The 22,778-nt window shown below is 42.4% G+C and overlaps 1 protein-coding gene across 6 annotated transcripts in view; it reads left to right on the forward strand.

Moving 5' to 3' along the window:
* The window catches only part of LOC138763163 (voltage-dependent calcium channel subunit alpha-2/delta-2-like), a 604,584-nt gene that overhangs the window by 544,563 nt on the left and 37,243 nt on the right, over positions 1-22,778 (forward strand). For all 6 annotated transcript variants that reach the window (XR_011357359.1, XM_069936885.1, XM_069936886.1 and 3 more), the window contains 4 exons: positions 10,712-10,802; positions 12,605-12,667; positions 16,852-16,955; positions 20,679-20,780. Coding sequence is in view for 5 of the 6 variants with exons in the window: in XM_069936885.1 (XP_069792986.1) it covers positions 10,712-10,802; positions 12,605-12,667; positions 16,852-16,955; positions 20,679-20,780 (360 nt within the window). In the remaining variant the exon portion in view is untranslated. The remainder of the gene's footprint in view (positions 1-10,711; positions 10,803-12,604; positions 12,668-16,851; positions 16,956-20,678; positions 20,781-22,778) is intronic.

A 22,778-nucleotide genomic window follows, 5' to 3' on the forward strand; every position in this document is an offset into this window, starting at 1 on the left:
AGTGGATTATAATTGAGTTTATATAATTGGCCTAGATTTTTGTTTATTTGTACACCTAGGTATCTTATTGCCTGCATTTGCCATCTGAATGGAGATTCCTTCTTAAATTTTGAGAAATCCGCATTATTCATAGGCATTGCTTCACTTTTATTTACGTTTATCTTGTAACCTGACACTTCTCCATATTCCTTCAATTTCTTATATAATTCTTTTATTGATAGTTCTGGTTCTGTTAAGTACACTATAACATCATCCGCAAATAGACTGATTTTATATTCCCTGTCTTTTATTTTTATTCCTTTTATATTATTATCTATTCTTATCAATTCTGCTAGTGGTTCTATAGCTAGCGCAAACAATAAAGGTGATAGTGGGCATCCCTGCCGCGTTGACCTGCTTAAGTTAAATTGCTTTGATACATGTCCATTTACTGTCACTTTCGCTAACGGTCCCTTATATAATGCTTTAATCCAATTAATATACTTCTCCGGTAAACTGAATTTTTGCAATACTTTGAACAAATAATTCCATTCTATTCTGTCGAAGGCCTTCTCTGCGTCTAAAGCAACTGCTACTGCAGGTGCTTTATTTCCTTCTACTGCATGAATTAAGTTAATAAATTTACAAATATTGTCTGTTGTGCATCTTTTTTTGATAAATCCAGTTTGGTCTAAATTTACCATTTTCGGTACCTGTTCTGCTAATCTGTTTGCTAATAGTTTAGCTATTATCTTATAGTCTGTGTTTAGCAAAGATATTGGTCTATATGATGCTGGTAAGAGTGGATCTTTCCCTTGTTTTAGTATTACTGTAATTATTGCTGTTTTACATGAATCTGGTAAGCTTTGTGTTTCATCAATCTGGTTGATTGCATCCAGGAGGGGCGGTATTAATAAGTCTTTAAATGTTTTGTAGAATTCTATTGGAAATCCATCCTCTCCTGGTGTCTTATTATTTGGTAATTTTTTTATTATCTCTTGTATTTCTACTATTCCAAATGGTTCTGTTAATTTATTTTGTTTCTCTATTTGTAGTTTTGGTAGTTCAATTTTAGTCAAAAATTCGTCTATTTTCCCTTCTTTTCCTTCGTTTTCAGTTCGGTATAATTGTTCATAGAATTCTCTAAAGTTTTCCTTAATTTCTTTTGGATTATATGTAATTTGTTTGTCTTTTTTCCTTGATGCCAATACCATTTTCTTAGCTTGTTCTGTCTTAAGCTGCCATGCTAGGATTTTGTGCGTTTTTTCCCCTAGTTCATAATATTTCTGTTTTGACTTCATTATATTCTTCTCTACCTTATATGTTTGTAATGTTTCATATTTTATTTTTTTATCCACCAATTCTCTTCTTTTAGTAATATCTTCCTTTATTGCTAATTTTTTTTCTATGTTTACTATTTCCCTTTCCAACTGCTCTGTTTCCTGATTATAGTCCTTCTTCATCTTGGTTACATAGCTTATTATTTGCCCTCTAATGAATGCTTTCATTGCGTCCCATAGTATAAACTTATCTTCCACTGATTCCGTATTTACTTCAAAATACATTTTTAATTGTTTTTCAATAAATTCTCTAAAATCCTGTCTTTTAAGTAGCATGGGGTTTAATCTCCATCTATACATTCTTGGAGGGATGTCCTCTAGCTTTACTGTCAATATTAAGGGTGAATGGTCCGATAGTATTCTCGCTTTATATTCTGTTTTTCTTACTCTATCCTGCATACTAGCTGATAACAAAAATAGGTCTATTCTTGAGTATGTTTTATGTCTAGCCGAGTAGTATGAGTATTCCTTTTCTTTCGGGTTTTGTTTCCTCCATATATCCAAAAGTTTCATTTCTTGCATTGATTTAATTATAAATTTGGACACTTTGTTCTTCCTGTTAATTTTTTTTCCCCGTTTTATCCATATTTGGATCCAAATTCAGGTTGAAATCCCCTCCTATTAGTATGTTCCCTTGCGTATTAGCTACCTTCAAAAAGATATCTTGCATAAACTTTTGATCTTCTTCGTTAGGTGAATATACATTAAGTAGATTCCAAAACTCCGAATATATCTGACATTTTATCATAACATATCTCCCTGCTGGATCTATTATTTCCTCTTCTATTTTAAATGGCACATTTTTACTAATTAATATAGCCACTCCTCTTGCTTTTGAATTATACGATGCTGCTGTTACGTGTCCTACCCAATCTCTCTTTAATTCCTTGTGCTCCAATTCAGTTAAGTGTGTTTCTTGGACAAATGCTATATCAATTTTTTCCTTTTTCAGTAAATTTAGTAGTTTCTTCCTTTTAATTTGGTTATGTATTCCATTAATATTTAAAGTCATATAGTTCAGCGTAGCCATTTTATACTTTGTTTATCTTCTCCTTCCATTTTTCCATCATTACCTTTCCTCCTTTTCCATTTCTGTTTTCTTATTTTCAACTCTTTATAAGACAACATTCCTACAACATCCAACATTTTCCTTATTCTCCTATTTCTATCTTCTTTATCCCCAATCTCCCCTTCCCCTCCTGAGTTGTCCTTTATCCCTTGTCGGACAACCACATCTCCCCTCTCCATTTGGGTTTGCGAATTCACTCGCAAGCGTCAACTGATTTTGCAGTGACCGCTATTTCTCCCCACCCACCCCTCCCCAGAAAAGATTTCACTTTTCATATGTAACAAAGGTCACTCTTTTAATTCCCTCCTTATTCTCTCTATTCCATTACCTTCCCTTATTCATTCTTGTCTATACTATCTATATTTTCCTCTAAGTACAGATACCTTCACGTATGCACATTTTATCTATTCACTCTTATACCTCTTTACCCACATACATATCAATCGTGATCATTTTTACTCTCATTACCTGTCTTCATCCCTCAGTCTACTTTTGTAATTGTTCTGCAAATTTTCGTGCTTCTTCTGGTTCCGAGAATAGTCTGTTTTGTTGTCCTGGAATAAATATTTTCAATACCGCTGGATGCTTTAGTATAAATTTATACCCTTTCTTCCATAAAATCGCCTTTGCTGTATTGAACTCCTTTCTCTTCTTTAGGAGTTCAAAACTTATATCTGGATAAATGAAGATTTTTTGCCCTTTATACTCCAGTGGTTTGTTGCCCACTCTTACTTTTTCCATTGTCTTCTCCAGTACCTTTTCTCTTGTAGTATATCTTAGGAATTTTACTACAATAGATCTTGGTTTTTGTTGTGGTTGTGGTTTCGAGGCCAATACTCTATGTGCCCTTTCTATTTCCATTTCTTGCTGTAGTTCTGGACATCCTAGGGTCTTAGGGATCCAATCTTTTATAAACTCCCTCATATTCTTGCCTTCTTCATCTTCCTTAAGGCCCACTATCTTTATGTTATTTCTTCTGTTATAATTTTCAATTATATCTATTTTTTGAGCTAACAGTTCTTGTGTCTCTATCGCTTTTTTATTAGATTCCTCCAATTTCTTTTTTAAGTCTTCTACCTCCATTTCTGCTGCTACTGCCCGCTCTTCCATCTTGTCCATTTTCTTTCCCATTTCTGTTAAGGTCATCTCCATTTTATTTATTTTCTCTTCTGTGTTGTTTATTCTTTTTCTTAAATCCTTAAATTCCTGTGTTTGCCATTCTTTAAATGACTCCATGTATCCTTTAATAAGAGCAAGTATATCCTTTACCTTGCCTTTCTTTTCTTCTTCTATTTCACTGTACTCTTCCTCTTCCTCTTCTTCTTCCTCTGGGTTGGCCATCTGTTGTTTCTTTTTTGCCCTTTTCTTCTCTTCTTTCTTGTTTCCATTGTCTTCTGTGGTCTCTTCTTGCTGCAGGTGTTCTGCAGCTGTCGTTGCCGGCTGTGGAGATCGACTCCCCAGCTGGTCCCCCCTCCCGTCGGTGTGTTTTTTTTCATGCGCGGTTGCGCACTTTTATTCGGCTCAGCGAGCCATTTTTGTAGTCCATTATCTACCGACCTGAGGGAGCGGGTTTCTCTCTCCACAGCGGGCCTCTTCGAACAGGTAAGGCCTTCACCTTCTTCCTCAGTTGTCTTCTCTTCCTCTCTTCTTACCATTGCTTCGATTTTTCTTTTTTTGTCGCCATCTTCTTTCCACCTTTATACTCACTTTTCTTTAACTTTTATTTCTGTGCCTTTGTGTTTTCCTTTGTTTTTCCCGACTTTTCTGGAGAGGGCTGGAGTTCACTGTCCGGCCACTACTCCATCACGTGACTCCTCGGCCGAGGTACTTCTTGATGGATTCTTATAGTACCATCTCCTGAAAAGTATTCGACACCATATATGTTATAGACCCTGGAATATCCTCTAGCGGCTGGCCGATACCCTTCGGTGCTGCAAACTTTGTGGCAATAGCCAGTATATACCTCTCATCCTGACTGACCAGAGCAGTGTATGGGGATTCGGGTGACTCGCCCTCCATTATCGGCCCCTTCATTGTCATCCCATGTATAATCATAAATGTCCTCCCCCTGCTCTGATGGTGCAGGAAACCTGCTCACCATGACTGTCACTAGTTCCTCCAATTTGTCCAGACAACTCACAATGTTGTTGCTGGTCAAGGTCTCCGCTCTCTAGCAGGCCTTACTCTCAGACCCCGTCATGCAGAGACCACATTTTTTTTGGGCTTTTTCTGGTCATTCTCGCCTGTCAAGTGGGCGGCTTCGCTAACGATGTTTGGCTCAGGTCCTATCTGCTATTATGCTGGGTACTCCCCCTCACTGCCACTTGAGGTACTGAAGTCCAGTCATCTCATGCATCTCACCTCATGCAGCAGCATAACAGTATCACTCCTTTCCTTTGGAGGCCCCGGCTTCCACGAAGCCAGGTCAGTGCCGCCAGACTTGGACCCCACCTTCAGCTAAGGTAGATCTCTGTCGCATGATCTCACCTCCAGCCTCAGGCCCCACCTTCATCGAAGGTAGGCCACAGCCAACTGATCTCACCCCCAATGGAGGTAGATCGACCTTGCTGCTTCTCAGTGGGACACTGCACCTTGGCAGGCCTGCTGGATTTTTGACGCTAATGAAGTGCTACAGGCCTTCCTCTTCAGGCTCTTGCCACCCTGCCTCTGCCCCAGCCCCTTATTGGGACCCAGGAACCTCCTGCTGGTTGTCCTGGATATTTTTCTGTACACCTCCGCCTTCAGAAGGCTACATCGGGGCCTCCCCTCATTGGAATCCGGGAACCTCCCACCAGCAGTCCTGGAATTTTTTTCACTCCCCTCCTTCTCCGGAGGGCTTGTTCAGAGGTTTGATTCCATTTTGTGGATCGCACTCCTACGATCTCCCTCAGGGCTCTGCTCCTGCAGCCCCACTAATTTAGTACTTTTTTTGGGATTGCTCTACTATGATTCCCCACTGATCCTGCGCTTTTACTCCCGTGCCAAAAATGCGTGCTGCTCCTCGCAAGTCAACGGATGTAATGGCTGCACATGCACGGATGGGATCTCACGTTGGCGAACCAACCTACGATGTGAAGAATAATGCTGAAATAGTTTGGAATGGTGCAGACCTGATTTACTTCTCACCAAGTAAATTATCCCAACAGTGGTGTGCAAGGGATTGTTTTTGGTGGGGTTAAGGAAGGAATTGTGTGAAAAGATTCATTACTACATCATGGGGAGAGGTTCTCATTAGTAGGCCTTTGAACTAAGAAACAGTGTGTTGCAAGGTGCCTAGAATGTAGCAGGCAAGAAAGAGGAATGGAGAAGTAGTGAGCACCATGAAGAGAAATCCTTCACTGCACTGGGATTCCAATGGATTTATATTTTAAGGTATTTCTACCATCTCCTCCTGAAGCACATTCCAGATGTCAGCATTCCCTCTCATCCCCTGGTAAACTCCTTCCTCAAACCTGTACCAATTTTTTTTAAAAACACTCTAACCATAGAAAAATGAAACTATTTCCCAGCCAGACAGTTCTGATTTTGATGCTCCTGTACCTCCTTCCTGATGGTGGTAGTTCAAAGATCCTGTGTCGTGGATGGTAGGGATCCTCACTAATTCCTTGAGCCCTATTTAAGCAATGCTCCCAGTGATGTCATCAGTAGAGGCAAGAAAGATCTCAGGTGTTTTAATTATCCTCTATGTTGGTTTTTAGAGAACAGGCAGGCAGGTTAGCATAGTGGTTAGCACAACATTATGACAGCACCAGTGGCCTGCATTCGATCCAATGCTCTCTGTAAGGAGTCTGCACGTTCTAGTTTCTGGTCTGGTTTCCTCCCGTGTTGCAAAGACAGGGTTAGTAGGTTAATTGGTGTATTTGGATAGTGTGGCCTGCTGGGCTAGAAAGGCCTGTTTCCGTGTGGTATCTTTATTTTTTTTTAATTAAAAATATGTTTGTTTTATTTAAAATTTGGAGGTGATTTTGCCCAACTTAAAATGTTAATCTCAAATAGGCACAAAATAACTTACAAAGACAGTAGGTTTGGGCAGGCTCTGGTTGATCATAGAAAAACTAGATTAATAACGTGCTTAAATATTTAATCAATAGTTCAGACAAAAAGGAAGGAAAATGGTCCTGCCAGAGACATCCAGAGAAAAGTTTTCATTCAGAAAAGCTCTTAATGTCACCAAACAGAAGCAAAGCCCAAAGGGATTTGGAACATTTACCTCTTATGTTAAAGAAGGGCTCAGGCCCAAATATCGATAATATGGACACTTCAAGACCAACTGAGTTCCTCCAGCATTTCTGTGTGTTTTTACATTTCCCTCTTCAGCAAGTGAGGACCAAGGCATTGAAAACAAAGTGGAAGGCCAGGTAAATGAGGAATCTCAACACAGACAGTAAGGGCATGACAAACGTGTAAAAAGGAAAAGATAAACCAAGATTAATGTTGTTCCCACACAGGCTAAGATAGGACTCCCATTACAAAATAAGGAAATGAAGCAAACACTTTACATCAGCCTTCATGGAAGAGAAACCCAGAAAACCTGCCAGAAATAGTAGAGAACGAGTGAAGAAATGACCATTGGGAAATGAGTAGGAAGGAAAGGCAATAAATCTCTAGGACCTAATGACTTGTATCCAAGGGCTTTGGAAGACATGGAGAGGGGTAGTCCATGCATCAGTTGCCAGCTTCAAAAATTCTAGCATGCTTCTCACAGATTCTACAATACTTCCTATTGATTCTAGAACACTTCCAACAGATTCTAGAATTTTCCTACAGATTCTAGAATTCTTCACACAGATTGTGGAATGCAATCTTCCCCCAGATTCTAGATCACTTCCCATGGATCTAGAATGCTTCCTTGGACTTTTAGAATGTTTCCCACAAATTATGTAGCACTTCACACAGATTCTAGAATGCTTCCTTCAGATTCTAGAACACTTCCCACAGATTGGAAGGTAGCAAATGTAACCCCACTACTGTTGTAATCTTTTACTAAGCCAATGGTTACAGAGCATTAGAAAATAAGATAAGGGACTCCCATAGATTTATGAACATTAAATCACGTTTGGCAAATCTGTTGGGGGCTGCAGTCATCACAATAGAAAGGACTGAATGGGTGGGTGTTTTTGACATTCTAAAGCCTTCAAAAATTTATCACATGATCATTGAACAAAACTGGACAGTTGTCTACATGGAATTTTGCAAAACTGTTGACAAGGTCCCACATGAGAGACTGATCCAGAAGTTCAGATAACATGGGGTCCAGAGTGAGTTGGCCAATTGGATATAGAGCTTGCGGGATGGAGGGAGGTAGTGGAGAGTTTCTGCTCAGATTGGAGGCCTGCAACCAGGGTGTTTCTCGGGGATGGGTGCTTTGTCTACTATGGTTTGTCATCTGTATTTATGACTTGGATGAATATGCTGGTGACATGATTAGTAAGTTTGCAGATAATATCAAAATTGGTGGACAGTGAGGAAGTTTATCTATGGTTACAGCAGAATCTAGATCAACTGGGAAAGTGGGCCAAGGAATGGCAGATGAAATTTTACTCTGACAAAGGTGAAGTAATGCATTTTGCGAAAATAAATCAGGGCAGGACATATAGAGTGAATGGTAGAGCCTTGGAGAGTAATATGGAATGTAGAGAATTAGGTGTACCAATACATTGTTCCATGGAAGTCATGTCACAGGGGGACAGGATGCTGAAGCAGGCATTTGACATGCTCATCTTCAATGGATGGTTCATTGAGTACAAGAATTGGGATGTCTTGTTACAATGTTTGTGAGACCACAGCTGGAATATTGTGTGCCACACTACAGGAAGGATGTAATTAAGCTAGATAGGGTGCATAAATAATTCGCAAGGACATTGCTGGGACAGGAGGGATTGCGGTAAAAGAGTGGATAGGGTGGGTCTGTGCCATGACCTTATAGAGATTTATAAATTAATCGGGCATATATAAAGGAATAGTTGTAGTCTATATGCCAAGCAGGGGATGTCCACAGCCAGAGGACATGGACTGACAGTGAAGGGATGTGAGATTTAAAGTGGACTAGGAAGAAAGGTTCTTCACACAAAGGGTGGTGAGTATATGGAACAAGCTGTCAAAGGAAGTGGTACAATTAGTGAAATGGAGCATAATGTGGAGAATGTTGGCCTTTTTGAGATGAAGAAAGAGGTGATGTTGGGTCTTTTGAGGAGCATTAAGGTGAACAAGTCCGTGGTTACTGAAAGAGACAAGCAATTGCTGGGGTCTTAGCAGTTTTTGCATTCTTACTTGTGACGGGAAAGGACCCAGAAGACTGGAGACTATCTAATGTTGTATCTTTGTTCATGAAGGGAAATAAAGATGATCCAGGATAGGATTTGAGCACATTTGGAAAGTCATGGTCAAATTAGGGACAGTCAACATGGCTTTGTCAGGGGCAGGGCATGCCTTGCCAATTTGAGTTTATTTGAGGAGGTGACAAAGGTGATTGATCAGGGTAGGACCATGGATGTTGTCTACATGAACTTTAGAAAGGTGTTTGGCAAGGTCCCTCATGGTAAGCTGTAACAGAAGGAGGAGAAGCATGGGATCCACAGTCTGGATATGGAATTGTCTAGCCCGGAAAAGACAGAAGGTAGTTGTGGAAGGTGTTTCTGAAGACCTGATGACCACAGGAATCTGTGTTGGGCACCCTGTTGTTTGTGAAATAGATAAATGACTTGGTGGGTGTGTTGGTAAGTTTGCAGATGATAAAATGATCAGTGGAGTTGTGGACAGTGCAGAGGACTATCAAATCCACAGGATACAAATCAGTTACAGATATGGGCAGAGAAATGGCAGATGGAGTTTATTCCAGATAAGTGCAAGTTATAGAGTCCATATCCTTCTAATCCCATATCCCTCTCAACCCATATCTCTCTAAAACCATAGCCCTTTAACCATCCAATCTTTTCTTAAAAATTGCAATAATACCTGTTTCCACCATCTCCTCTGGCAGCCCATTCCATACACCCACCACCCTTTGTGTAAAAAGGTACCCCACAGGTTCCTGTTAAATCTCTCCCTCATCACCTTCAACCTGTGTCCTCTGGTTACCGATTCCCCTACTCTGGACAAAAGACTGTGTGTTATTTGTACACCTCCATGAGATCATCCCTCATCCACCTTCTCTCCAAAGGATAAAGCCCTAGTGACGAAGGATGAGAGGTGTCTTAATAGAGGAGTATAAACAATTATGAGGGGCCTAGAAAGGGTGGATAGATAGCATCATTTCCCTACAGAGACAATAACAAATACCAGAGAACATCTGTATGAGGTGATTGGAGGAAAGTTCAGGGGAGACGTCAGAGGTAAGTTTTTTACTCAGAGAGTGGTGGGTGGCTGGAATGCACTGCCGGGGTTGTGGTGGAGGATGGTGCAATAGGGACCTTCAAAAGAAGGTACATGGAATTAAGAAAAGTAGAGTTATGGGTGTGAGGTAGGGAAGGGTTATATTGTTGTGGAGGAGATTTACATAGGTCAGCACATCATGGGCTGAAGAACCTGTGCAGTACTGTTCTAAGACCTTTCAGGCTACAAACTAAGAACAATCTAAATAGCTACCCTAGCATGGGAGTGATGGACCAATTGGCCACCTCATGTCCTGTATGTTCCTCTGATTCTCCATTTCACTGGTAGAATTACCTCACCAGTTGTTGCTTAACCTAAGCCTAAAACAGTGATCCTGTGCTCTAATTATCGTCATCCAAATGCAGTGACTTAATCTCCTGAATTAACCCTATTGCATAGTGAGCAATTGATGCACAGATTTCAAACCAAGCACATATCCTGTGAATGAACAATGAATAAACTGATTTAATGAAAGTCTCTTAATTCAATTAGTTTACTCTTCTAGTTTTTATTTACAAGTATGTGTTTGACTGCAGCAGGTAAGAATTTCAGCTAATCAACAACCATTCTCATTAGCAATAGATCTCAACTGGTGTTTGTGCATTGGAGCATATTTACAAGCAATCCCTTTTTCCATCAGGAAGCAGAATCCCAGAGGAGAGCAGGCATGTCTCAGATGAAAAGGTCAGGGGGGAGATGTAAGCCTAACAATCTGACTGGATCTCTGCCTCTGGACTCGAGGTGGGACCTCTTCTTCAGTGAAGTCAGCCACACCTAGTCAAAACAATGTATTGGGCCTTTGTGTAACATCACAGTAAATATTGTTGCCGTGGTCATTCCTGGGTGGAGTTGACATGAGATTCCAACCCCACTGACTGCAGTGAGCATCGCAAAAGGATCAAGTTAAGAAACCACCTAACAACATTCCATCCTCATCTCTGTGTTTCTCCAGGTGAATCAGACTTGATCTATAATCTGATCTTGGATTCAGGAATCACTGCCAAATTAGTGGAGAGAATCTGGAAGAATTATGACTTGCACACGTAAGTTGTTGGCGCCACACAACCTGTTGAGGGAGGTCAGGAAGAGGGTCAATGGCACACCAGGACGGGATGCTGCAGGATGAGTGCAGCCACACTGCACAGAGACCCCCTGGAGTGAATTCCAAACTCTTTCTGATGAGCTGGCAGCTCAGATGGAATTTAAGAGTGGGGTTCCCATCACAAGTCGTGAGCTGCTCTGAATCGCGATAGATACACACGCCAGCAGCAACTGGCATTCACCTTGCATTGCAATGCAGTGAAATATTCCCAGGGGATTTTTCCTGTTCATGCAATTCCTCCACAATCAATATCTTCATCCGTTAATTCCCAGCTTTATCTTTTAACTATGACTTCACCGATTAGCTTGTGCACCTCCCCCTTCCCCTTCCCCTCTCCTCTTCTATTTATTCAGGCACCTGCCTACTTCTTGTTCATACCTTAATGAAGGGCTCAGGCCCAGAACATTGGTTACCCCTGTCTTTCCCCTGGATGCTACATGACCTGCTGAGTTTCTCCAGCACATTTGTGGACTGAAATCTGATTCCCTCCTTCATTTCCCTGTGACCTCCCCTCTCTCTCTCAGTGCTCCTTCTCGATGGTCCTGCAGCCGATATGCACCAAGGGGCAACTCTCCGACACCTCGTCGAAGAGGCACGGGTGGAAACGGCAGCACCCAAAGCAAACCCGCACAGCAATGGGGAGAATGTATAAATTCAGACCAAGGGTACTGAAGCTGCAAGGCAGCTAACAGTGCGGCACAACAAAAATGGCAAGTTGAGCTGTCAGGCAGGCAATTCCTGGCTGCCTGGTGCAGTCTGTTCAAAGATGCCCCACAGCACTGGATGCAGGAACAACAATGAACTCTCTTTGGTTAGTCAGACATATGGAACCCATCTGGGGCAATTAACCCTTCTGTTCTTGCAACCCTAAATCAGAGAGCCCAATGAGCGCAGCCGACATCTGTCCACAAACAGACACAAAGCCCACTTGGTCATTGGTCATCTGTTGCACCAACATACCATTTCCAAACCTATTCAACAGAACCTGCGACAAGTTAACGGTGCTGCCTCACGGCACTGGAGATCAGGGTCAATACGAAGCTGGGTTGCTTTGATCCGGCTATAACCACATGCACTTTCTCTCATTGCAGAGACAGGCTGCTAGGTTCATTGGTTGCAGTGGGGATGGGTGGCAAGGGTTGATCCGCATGTAAGGAGAGCAGGGGATTAAGGAAAGAGGAAACAGGACAGATGAAATTCCTCTGCCAGGAGTTGCCATGAACCCAACAGGCTAAAGGCCTCCTCTCATGTTTTAATAAACTGGGCAGTCTTCACCGCAGATACGATGGAAGTGACCTCCACATGTGTTCATGTGAGCTCATATTTTGTTGATAGCAACAAGGGGAAGCTTTGTTTCCATGTCACTTCACAAGAAATTCAAATGAATCTCAGAGGAAAAGCTTTGCAGAAGGAGAATCCACAAGTGTATGAGATTTTCTTGAACAATTAACTTATTTTGTCTCTCCCCTCCTCCCCACTTATTTTATCCCACTTCCACCTTCTGTCCTGCTGCATCTCACTCTCTATTTTATGTCTGTCTCTCTCCAACTTGCATTGGATCTCTGCATGTTTTATTTCATTGTGTTATTTCATTCTTTCACTCTGTGTCTCTGTTTGAGCCATCCCATCATTGCCTGGGTCATTTTCCCTGACCTCGATCTCCACCTCTTTGCCTCTGGGCCACTTCCAATCCCTGATGTCTGTCCTTCTGTCCCCATCCCCGTCACCACCCTACAACTCCAGGCTAGGTCTGCTCGCAGTCTTTGTCGCCACAGATGGAGGAATCACAAGAATATTTCCATCCAAGTGAGTATCCAGTTTCAAATATTTTCTTTCCAAAAAATGATTTGCCCATGAAATGAACAGTTTTTTCTGTCAGCTTAGTTATACCATTTATGGGTCGGGTTCTGGACAGAGATCAGACCTAGTATTTAAGGAAGATTCCATTCCTTTTAGGGATGAACCATAGATCAATTACAGCACAGAAACCGAAATGCTTCTCCAATATCTGTGTGCTCACCAGTCATGGAACATATTGTTCCAGGTTGTTGATGGTCCCATACCTACTGAGGGCATGATGGGGTACACAGGACAGCTGCCACATCAGGTTCTAAGGCACAAGCTGAAACACAATTGAACGGACAAACTCTGTGGAATGCCGAGCCAAAGAGAAAATTACCCAAAAAACAAAATTGATCTGAGATTTAGGACACAGGTGGTCAGAGAGACCACACTGACTCTGGGAGTAACCTCTGACCATCAGAGTAAACACACTGACCCTTGGATTGACCACACTTACCCCTAGAGTGACACACAGCCTTGCACAGTAGCTCTGCCCCAGGATTTTACACTGCCCTGTAAAGTAACATTGCAGCAGAATATTACACTGCCCCCAAGACATTATACTGCCCTGTACACTCTCGCCCAGAATGTTACACTGCCCTGTACACTCTTGTCCAGGATGTTATATTGCGCTGTACAATAACACTGCCCCAGAACATTACACATCTCTATTTAGTAACTGATCTCGAATGTTACACTGCCCTGTACAGTAATGCTGAATAGTAAATTTTGCCCAGGTTGTTACACTTCCCTGTAACACTCTCGCCCAGGATGTTATTCTGCCCAATACAGTAATATTGCCCCAGATACTACATTGCCCTGTACAGTAACTCTGCCCCAGGATGTTACACTTCCCTGTATAGTAACATTGCCCCAGGATGTTACACTTCCCTGTATAGTAACATTGCCCCAGGATGTTATACTGCCCTGTACATTAACTCTGCCCCAGGATGCTACATTGTCCTGTATAGTAACATTGCCCCAGGATGTTATACTGCCCTGTACATTAACTTTGCCTCAGGATGTTACACTGCCCTGTATAGTAACATTGCCCCAGGATGTTATACTGGCCTGTACATTAACTCTGCCCCAGGATGTTACACTGCCCTGTATAGTAACATTGCTCCAGGATGTTATACTGCCCTGTACATTAACTCTGCCCCAGGATGTTACACTGCCCTGTATAGTAACATTGCCCCAGAATGTTATACTGCCCTGTACATTAACTCTGCCCCAGAATGTTACACTGCCCTGTATAGTAACATTGCCCCAGGATGTTACACTGCCCTGTACATTAACTCTGCCCCAGGAGGTTACACTGCCCTGTACACTCTTGTCCAGGATGTTATATTGCGCTGTACAATAACACTGCCCCAGAACATTACACATCCCTATTTAATAACTGATCTCGAATGTTACACTGCCCTGTACAGTAATGCTGAATAGTAAATCTTGCCCAGGATGTTACACTTCCCTGTAACACTTTCGCCCAGGATGTTATTCTGCCCAATACATTAATATTGCCCCAGATACTACATTGGCCTGTACAGTAACACTGTCCCAGGATGTTACACTGCCTTGTTCAGTAACTCTGCCCTAGGCTGCTATACTGCCTACACACTAACTCTGCAGCAGTTTGTTAGAACCATGCAACCATAGAACACTACAGCACAGAAACAGGTCCCTTTGGCCCCTCCAGTCTATGCCAAACCATTTTCTGTTTGCCTAGTTCCACTGACCTGCACCCAGCCCAAAGCCCTCCATACCTCTCCCATCCATGTAACTATCCAACTTCTTCTTAAGTGTTAAAATTGAGATCACATTCACCACCTCAGCTGGCAGCTCATTCCACACTCTGTGTGAAGAAGTTCTCCTTATAATCTCCCTAAACTTTTTCCTTTTCACCCTTAACTTGTGTCCTCTAGTTTGTATCTGGCCTATCCTCGGAGGAAAAAGCCTATCTACATTTACTCTGTTTATCATAATTTTAAACACATCTATCAAATCTCCCCTCATTCTTCTGCGCTCCAGGGAATAAAGTCCTAACCTGCTTAACCTCTCCCTATAACTCAGTTCTGAAGTCCGGGCAACATCCTAGTAAATCTTCTCTTCACTCTTTCTCTCTTATTGATATTTTTCCTGTAGTTAGGTGACCAAAACTGTGCACCATACTCTCAATTTGGCCTCGCCAATGTCTTTTACAACTTTGCCATAACGTCACAACTCCTGTACTCAATACTTTGATTTATGAAGGCCAATATTCCAAAAGCCTTCTTTATAAACCTCAAAACTCATCCTATCCATATACCTTTTCAATTTTCTTCTTTAACGTTGCATTAGCACTTGCCTCAACCACCTCCTCTGGTTGCCTGTTCCAGACACTCACCATCCTTTGTGTACACAATGTTATCCCTCAGTTTCCTGTTAAATCTCACCCCCTTCACCTCAAATCGATGTCTCCTGGTTACCAGTTCACATCGTCTGGGCAAAGATCTCTCTGCATTCACCTTATCTATTCCTTCGATGGCTGTATACACATCTGTGAGTTCACCCTTCATCCTTCAGCCTTCATATCAGGACCATTCTGGTATGTAACAAGCAGCAAAGGTCGCAACACTGAGCATTGTGGGCACCACAGGTCACAGGCTCCCAGTCATACAACAAACCTTCCATCAGCCCTTTCTGCCTAACTTGAATCTATTTTGCTAATTTGCCCTGAATCCCACGAGCTATTACAATTTGGACCAGCCTCCCAAGTGGGAACTTGTTGAAGGACACTCTGAAGTCTAGTCAGCAAACTACATTAATTGCAGCAATCATCGTCGGAATACCTCGCTTCCTCTTTGAAAAAAGTCACTCAATTTAGTGAATGGGATCCCCTGCGTGCAGATTAATCTTGGTCCTCGTTTTTTTCTGAATAATTTCCTGTCTATGATGTTGGCCTCATTGCTGAAATATTGACTACACCAGACAGAGTTGCCTATGGATATAATGAGGGAAGGTGAGATTAGTGGACCTAGTTGGGGGATTGATTTCAAGAACCGTGAGTGAACCTTTGCAGCTCTATAAAACTCTGGTTAGACTTCACTGGAGTATTCCATTTAGTTCTGGTTGCCTCATTACAGGAAGCACGTGGAAGCTTTGGAGGGGGTGCAAAGGAGATGTACCAGGATATAGCCTGGATTGGAGAATGTGTCTTATGAGGAAAGGTTGAGTGAGCTTGGGCTTTTCTCTTTGGAGTGACAAAAGATGAGAGGTGACTTAATAGAGATATAAGGTTATGAGGGTCTTAGATATGTTGGACAGCCAGCACCATTTTCCTGAGTTAACATCTGTTTAAGGTGAGTGGAGGAAAGTTTAGGAGAGACGTCAGAAGTAGGTTTTACACAGAGTGCCGTGTAAATGCATAGCCAGGGATGGTGAAGGAGGCTGGTACAATAGGGACATTCAAAAGACTTTTAGGCAGGCACATTGATGTAAGAAAAATGGAGAGTTGTGGTCTGTGAGGGAGGGAGGAGTCAGATTGATGTGGAGTAGGTTTGCACAAGTCGCCACAACGTCGAGGGCCAAAGGGCTTTTTTGTGCTGTATTATGTTCTAACTCTTAGTATCTGGCTTCAAATACGCTTTGTCCATTTGCTACCTCACTGAAAGATAGAGCGTCCCTGCAACATAATGTACTATTATGTCATTTATTTTTAACTTGATTTTATTTTAATTAATCTTTTTAAATTTAGAGGTACAGCACAGTAACATGCCTTCAGGCCCACGAGCCCACGCCACCCAACTATACCTAATTAACCTACTAACCCTGTACATCTTTGGAATGTGAGAGGAAACGGAGCATCCGGAGGAAACCCACGTGGGCCACGGAGACTATGTACAACCACTGCACCAACCATGCCACCCTGAAAATATTTTCTGAAACAGTTGCTGAATTAACTATCCAAATCTGCTCCTTTGTCCTGAATGTCAGTGGTGTGCACACTTCCTGTGATTGGGTGTGATTAACTAGGGATTCATGGTGATTTCAGACACAGACATTCTATGAGTCTCTCTTCATTATGTTCTTACAAGCTGGGTTTAAAGAACCTCCGAGAGTGTGGATGGAGATGTATCTGCCTGGTGTTGAGTTATGTGTGTTTACAGGGCTGCTGAAGATTGGATTGAGGACCCGGAGCCCTTCAATGCAAGCTACTACAGGAGAAGCTTAGACAACAGTGGCTTCATCTTCAGTACACCGTACAGGGAACGTATGTGTCTTGCGTAGAGACCAGGCTCGTGTTCGCATTTTTATTTGTAACCAGGAGTTTGCAAATAATTTATTATTCATCTGCAAACATACTCACACTCACGCATACACACACACTCACACATACACACACAAGTGTAAACAAACATACTCTCATGCACACATACACATACACACACACTCACACACAGATATATAAACACACTCACGTATACACAGACAGACACACACTCAAACACATAGATACACGTAAACAAATGCACACACATGCACTCACAAATACTCATACATAATACACACACACACAAATACAGTCATTCACACTCTCACACAGACACACACACTCAAACATGTATACACACATGCATAAACAAAAGCATACACACATACATGCACACTCTCACATGCAGACACACAGACATAGAGTCACACACGTACATACACACACAGGTACTCACATATACAGTCACACATACGCACACATAACAGACACACACTCAAATATTCAAATATGTCTACACACATACTTACACATATACATCTACACAGACATCCACACAGACACACACTCTCAAACACATACACACGTATGCGTGAACAAACACACTCACAATCACTCACACACATACACATTATACACACACACAAAAATTCATACACACATGCAGACACTCACAACTGCATGCACACACACACACACGCATATAGAGACACGTTCATACACATCATTACTGAAATAAAATACAGTAATCATTTTTTATATTTATATAAAACTGAAAAGGCTGCCTAAAGTGAATGTAGATCCCTTGGAAGATGGGAAGGGGGAATTAATACTGGGTGACGTGGAAATGGCCAAAGCTTTGAACAATTGTGTCAATCTTCACGGTGGAGGACACCTCTAATTTGTCAAAGAATGATGCTAAGGATGTGATGGGAGGTGAAGATCTTGAAACAATCAGCATCACTAAGGAGGTAGTCCTGAGCAAATTAGTGGCCTGAGTGGTAGTTAAGTCCCTTGATCCTGATGGAATATACTTCAGGGCATTGAAAAAAAAGCAAGAGATATAGTTGGAACTTTGTTGATATTTTACCAAAATTCTCTGCACACTGGGCAGATCCCAACAGATTGGAAGACAGCAGATGTCACATCACTGTTTAATAAAGGATGGAGGCAAAAGGCAGGTATATAGAGGTTAGTTAGGTAGCTTAATGTCTGAAATTTTAAAAAATGCTTGAAACTATAATTAAGAAAGAAATGGTAAGGTATCAGGATTAAAAATTGTTCTGTAGGACAGACCCTGCATGGATTCAGAAAGTGTTCCTGTTTGACAAATGCACTGGAGTACTTTGAGGAGATTATGAGTGCAGTGGATGGACGGGAACAGGTGGATGATGTACACTTGGGTATCTAGATAACGTGCCATGTAAAAGACATATCTAGAAGATAAGGATTCCTAGAGTTGAGGAGTGATGTATTAGCATGGTTACAGGACCGATTAACCCATAGAAGGCAGAGAGTTGGCATAAATGGGTGTTTCTCTGATTGGCAATCCGTGCTGAGCAGAGTGCTGCAGGAATTGGTGCTGGACCTGCTACTATTCATGACATGCAGTAAAGATTTGGAAGAGGGACTGAGGAGAGCACATCTAAGTTTGCTGATAACACTAAATTGAGTGGACAAGCAAATTTTGTAGAGGATGTGGAGAGTCTGCATAGAAATGCAGATCGGTAAAGTGAATGGGCAAGATGGAGTACAATGTTGCTAAATGTGAGTCATCCACTTTGGAAGGTAAAATAGTAGAGATCAGATTATTATTTGAATGGTGAAGGATTACAGCATGCTGTTGTGCAGAGTGATTTGGGAGTGCTTGTGCATGAATCACAAAAGATGGGGGTTGCAGGTGCAACAGGTGATCAAGAAGGCAAGTGGAATGTTGGCTTTTATTGCTGGGGGATGGGGGGTGGGGGGAAGAGCCATGAAGTACATAAGGTAATGTTGTAGCTCTATAAATCTCTGGTTCAACAATACTTGAAGTATTATGTTCAGTTCTGGTTGCCTCATTACGGGAAAAATGCAGATGCTTTGGAGAGGGTTCAGAGGACATTTACTAGGCTTGGATTGTGTCATATGAAGCAAGGTTGACAGAACTAGAGATTTTCTTGAGAGGTGACTTAATATAAAGTTATGTCCACTGGTGGACAGCCAATGCCCTTTTCCCTGAGGTGACAATAGCAAATCTGAGAGACATCTGTTTAATGTGAGTGGAGGTACGTTTAAGTAAGATGTCAGAGGTAAGTTTTTTTCCACAGAGTGGTGGGTGCCTAGAATGCATTGGCAGAGGTGGCAATGGAGGCTGGTACAATAGTGACATTTGAAAGACTCTTTGATAGGCACATAGATGTAAGAAAAATAAAGGGATATGGGTGTGAGGTAAGGAAGGGTTAGATTGTGATAGGTTAGCACAACATCATGGGCTAAAGGGCCTATACTATGCTGTGATGTTAAATTGTCTAACACACAACAGTGCATCCCAGGAACAGACCCTTTGGCCCACCTTGTCTGTGTAAACCAGATTTAACATCCCATCTACCTACAAGTGGTCCAAATCCCTCCATCCCTTGTCTCTCTAAATGCTTCTGAAATACAACTGGCATTTCTGCTTTCACCAACCTCTCCTGGCAACCTCTTTTGGGCACCCACCACTCTCAGTGTCAGAAAGCCTGCCCCACAAATCTTCTTTATATTACCCCTCTTGCCTTAAATATCTGCCCTTCAGTATTTGGCTGTTCCATCCTCAGAAAAAAGATTCTGACCATCTACCTCAGCTATATCTCTCATAATGTTAATAATCCTCCATCAGTTCCTCCCGCAGTCACCAGCATGCCAGAGAAAACAAGCCAACCTCTTCTCATAGCTAGCCTCTCTAATCCAAGCAAGCATCCTGATGAGGCACAGGAGCCAGCAGGCCCTCAAATCTGAAGCCAAATGCAGACTGCTTGAGGAACTCAATGGGTTGAGCAGTGTCAGTGAAAGAGACAAAGTAGTTGAGGATGTTTTGCATCAAAGCTGGGAGTGTTGAAAGAGAAGGCAATGCAAAGGTCAGACAGGGGCCCCGTGTGGGATTGGCGGAACAGGGAGGGGTAATCATGATGGACAGAGATGGGGATTGGCAGATGGGTCAAAAGGAGAGAGAGGCAAGAATATCATTGGGGTAAGATGGAGGAAGATGAGTCACACAGGGTGGAGAGGGGGACTGGGCACAAAAACCCTCTCCTCTACATTGGCTTCTCTGCAGTCCCAATCTTGAAGGGTTCAGATCCGAAACCTCGACCATCCTTTATTTCCCTCTGATGCTGCTTGAACCACTGAGTTCCTCCAGCAGATAGCATTGAACCTCTTCCACATCCTTTCCGAAGCCCATGCATCTTTCCTGTAATGCAGTGACATGATACTCCAAATGTGATGGACAAAGGGCCCAGGCTGAAACTTCCTGTGGATGCTGTGTGACCTGCTGAGTTTCTCCAGCACTTTTGTGTATTGCATTCACTCCAATCATGGCCTAGCCAAAGTTTTGCATAATGAAGTTATTTTGCTATTTTTCCATTTCTCAGAAATGTTGCCACCTATTTGTGTTCTTTTCACTTCTCTGAGACTAGTTCTTTGACCTCATCAAGTTAAATTGCAATGTGAACAAATTATAACGTGGTTCCACTTGATCCTCAGCTAACTCCATGTTGGAGATGGACCTGCTGAACAGTAGCATTGGGATCCTCGTGAGTGCTGTTGTGGACCTTCGTATCCAGGGGAAATCCCTGAAACCTGCTGGTATGTTAAATCACGTCACTCATCAACTTATCGTTGAAAACAGTTATCCATATCTCACTTTTTCCATAGTAAGACATCCTAGGATATTTCACCAAATACCAACTTTGACATCAAATAAGGAGAATTAGGATTTAAAAAAGAGAAATAAATCGAGAACCCAGGACACCTGAAGGTAAAGACACTGCTTTCAGTGAACTCAAAGGGTTTGAGCAGAATGCGGTCACAGGGACTTTGTTGATATTTTACTATCATTACTTGCAGGACTTGCAAGGATTATGATTTTAAACTGAAGATAATACCACGGTTAGCGTAGCGGTCAATGCGACTCTTTTACAGCGCCAGCACCCCAGATTCAAATCCGTCGCTGTCTGTAAGGAGTTGGAACGTTCTTCCTGTGTCTGCGTGGGTTTCCTCTGGGTGTTCTGGTTTCCTCCCGCGTTCCAAAGAAGGACGTACGGGGTTAGAAGGTTAATTATTCACCTGGGTGTAATTGTGGGGAGTGAGCCTGTGGGCCGGTAGGGCCAATTACTGTGCTGCACCTATAAATTTAAAAATAAAAGAAAAATGAGTAATTGGTCTTCTGGAATCATAGCGTAGCAGAGAAATGCAGCAAAAATGCTGGAGGGACTCAGAAGGTCACCCAGCATCCATAGAAACCAATAGGCAGTCGAGATTTCATACCTAAGTCCTTCTTCACATATGCCTACCCGAGGAAGGGCTCAAGCTCCAAATGTCGACTGCCGATTGCTTTCCATGGATGCCTGTTGACCTGATGAGTACAACCAGAACCTTTGTGTATTGTACTAGTTAGTTCCCTGGCATCTGCTGGCTTCTTGTTTGTCTATAGTGCCTACCTACACCAATGCCACTTGTCTACATCAATGTCATATCCCTTTAATACCCTGCTCATTCAAGTACCTGTCCAGATGCTTTTGTAAATGTTGTTCCTGTTCCTGCGTGCACTGCCTCTTCTGGTAGCTCATTCCAGATACTGACAACCCTTTGTAAATTAATTACCCCTTAGATCACCTTTAAACCTCCTTCTTCTCAATTTAAACCTATGCCCTCTAGATTTATCCACCCTTAAATGGGAAATAGACGATCTACCCTACCCATAGCTCAATCTATCATGTCACCTCTCAGCTCTGTCACTCCAGGGAAAACAGTCCCAAGATGATCCAATCTCATATGATTCAAGCCCTCTGATCCAAGTAACATACTTGTGGATCTTTTCAACACCCTCTCCATCTTAATCACATCTCTCCTGTAGCGAGACAACCAGAACTGTGTACAGTTCTCCAAGTGCCAATGTTTTGCACAACCATAACATGATGTCCCAGTGGTCACCATTTCAATTCCACACACCACTGCCATATCAACATGTCTCTCCCTGGCCTCGTGTACTGCCAAACCGAGTCCATGTACAAATTGGAGGAACAACTCCTTGTTATTCCATCTCAGCAGTCTCCAACAAGACGACATTGACATCCATCTCTCCCATTTCTCTTAACCCTCTCCCTGGTCTCTCTTTCCCTATCCTTATGTCTCTTTCCTCCAGCTCCCCACCCCTTTCTCCCGTCAGAGAACTATCCTCTTCCCCCTACACTTCTCAGCGTTTTTTTCTTCTACCCTCTCACCTGTATGACTTCTTACCTTTTAGCCTGCGCTCCTCCCCTGCCCATTCCTCCCTCTTCTCCTACTCCCCCTTCCCCTCACCTTTTTGTGCAGATGCCTGCCTATTTTTGCTTACACCTGATGAAGAGACCAGGCCCGAATCGTTGGTTACCCTTTTACTTCCTATTAATGCTGCATGACTTGCTGAGTTTCTCCAGAATGTTTGTGTCCCAATTTTTTTACCTCAAAAACCTCTCACGATTTCCCACATACAAGGTCATGCTGACGACCGCCCCCCCAATCTGTTGCAGATTTTCTAAATGTAAATAAATCCTCTTAGATACAAGGCTCACCAGCCAATAGTTTCCTGGCTTCTCCCTGTTG

Source organism: Narcine bancroftii, chromosome 5 (genome assembly GCF_036971445.1).
Source record: "Narcine bancroftii isolate sNarBan1 chromosome 5, sNarBan1.hap1, whole genome shotgun sequence".
In the NCBI taxonomy this organism is placed as follows: Eukaryota; Metazoa; Chordata; class Chondrichthyes; order Torpediniformes; family Narcinidae; genus Narcine; species Narcine bancroftii.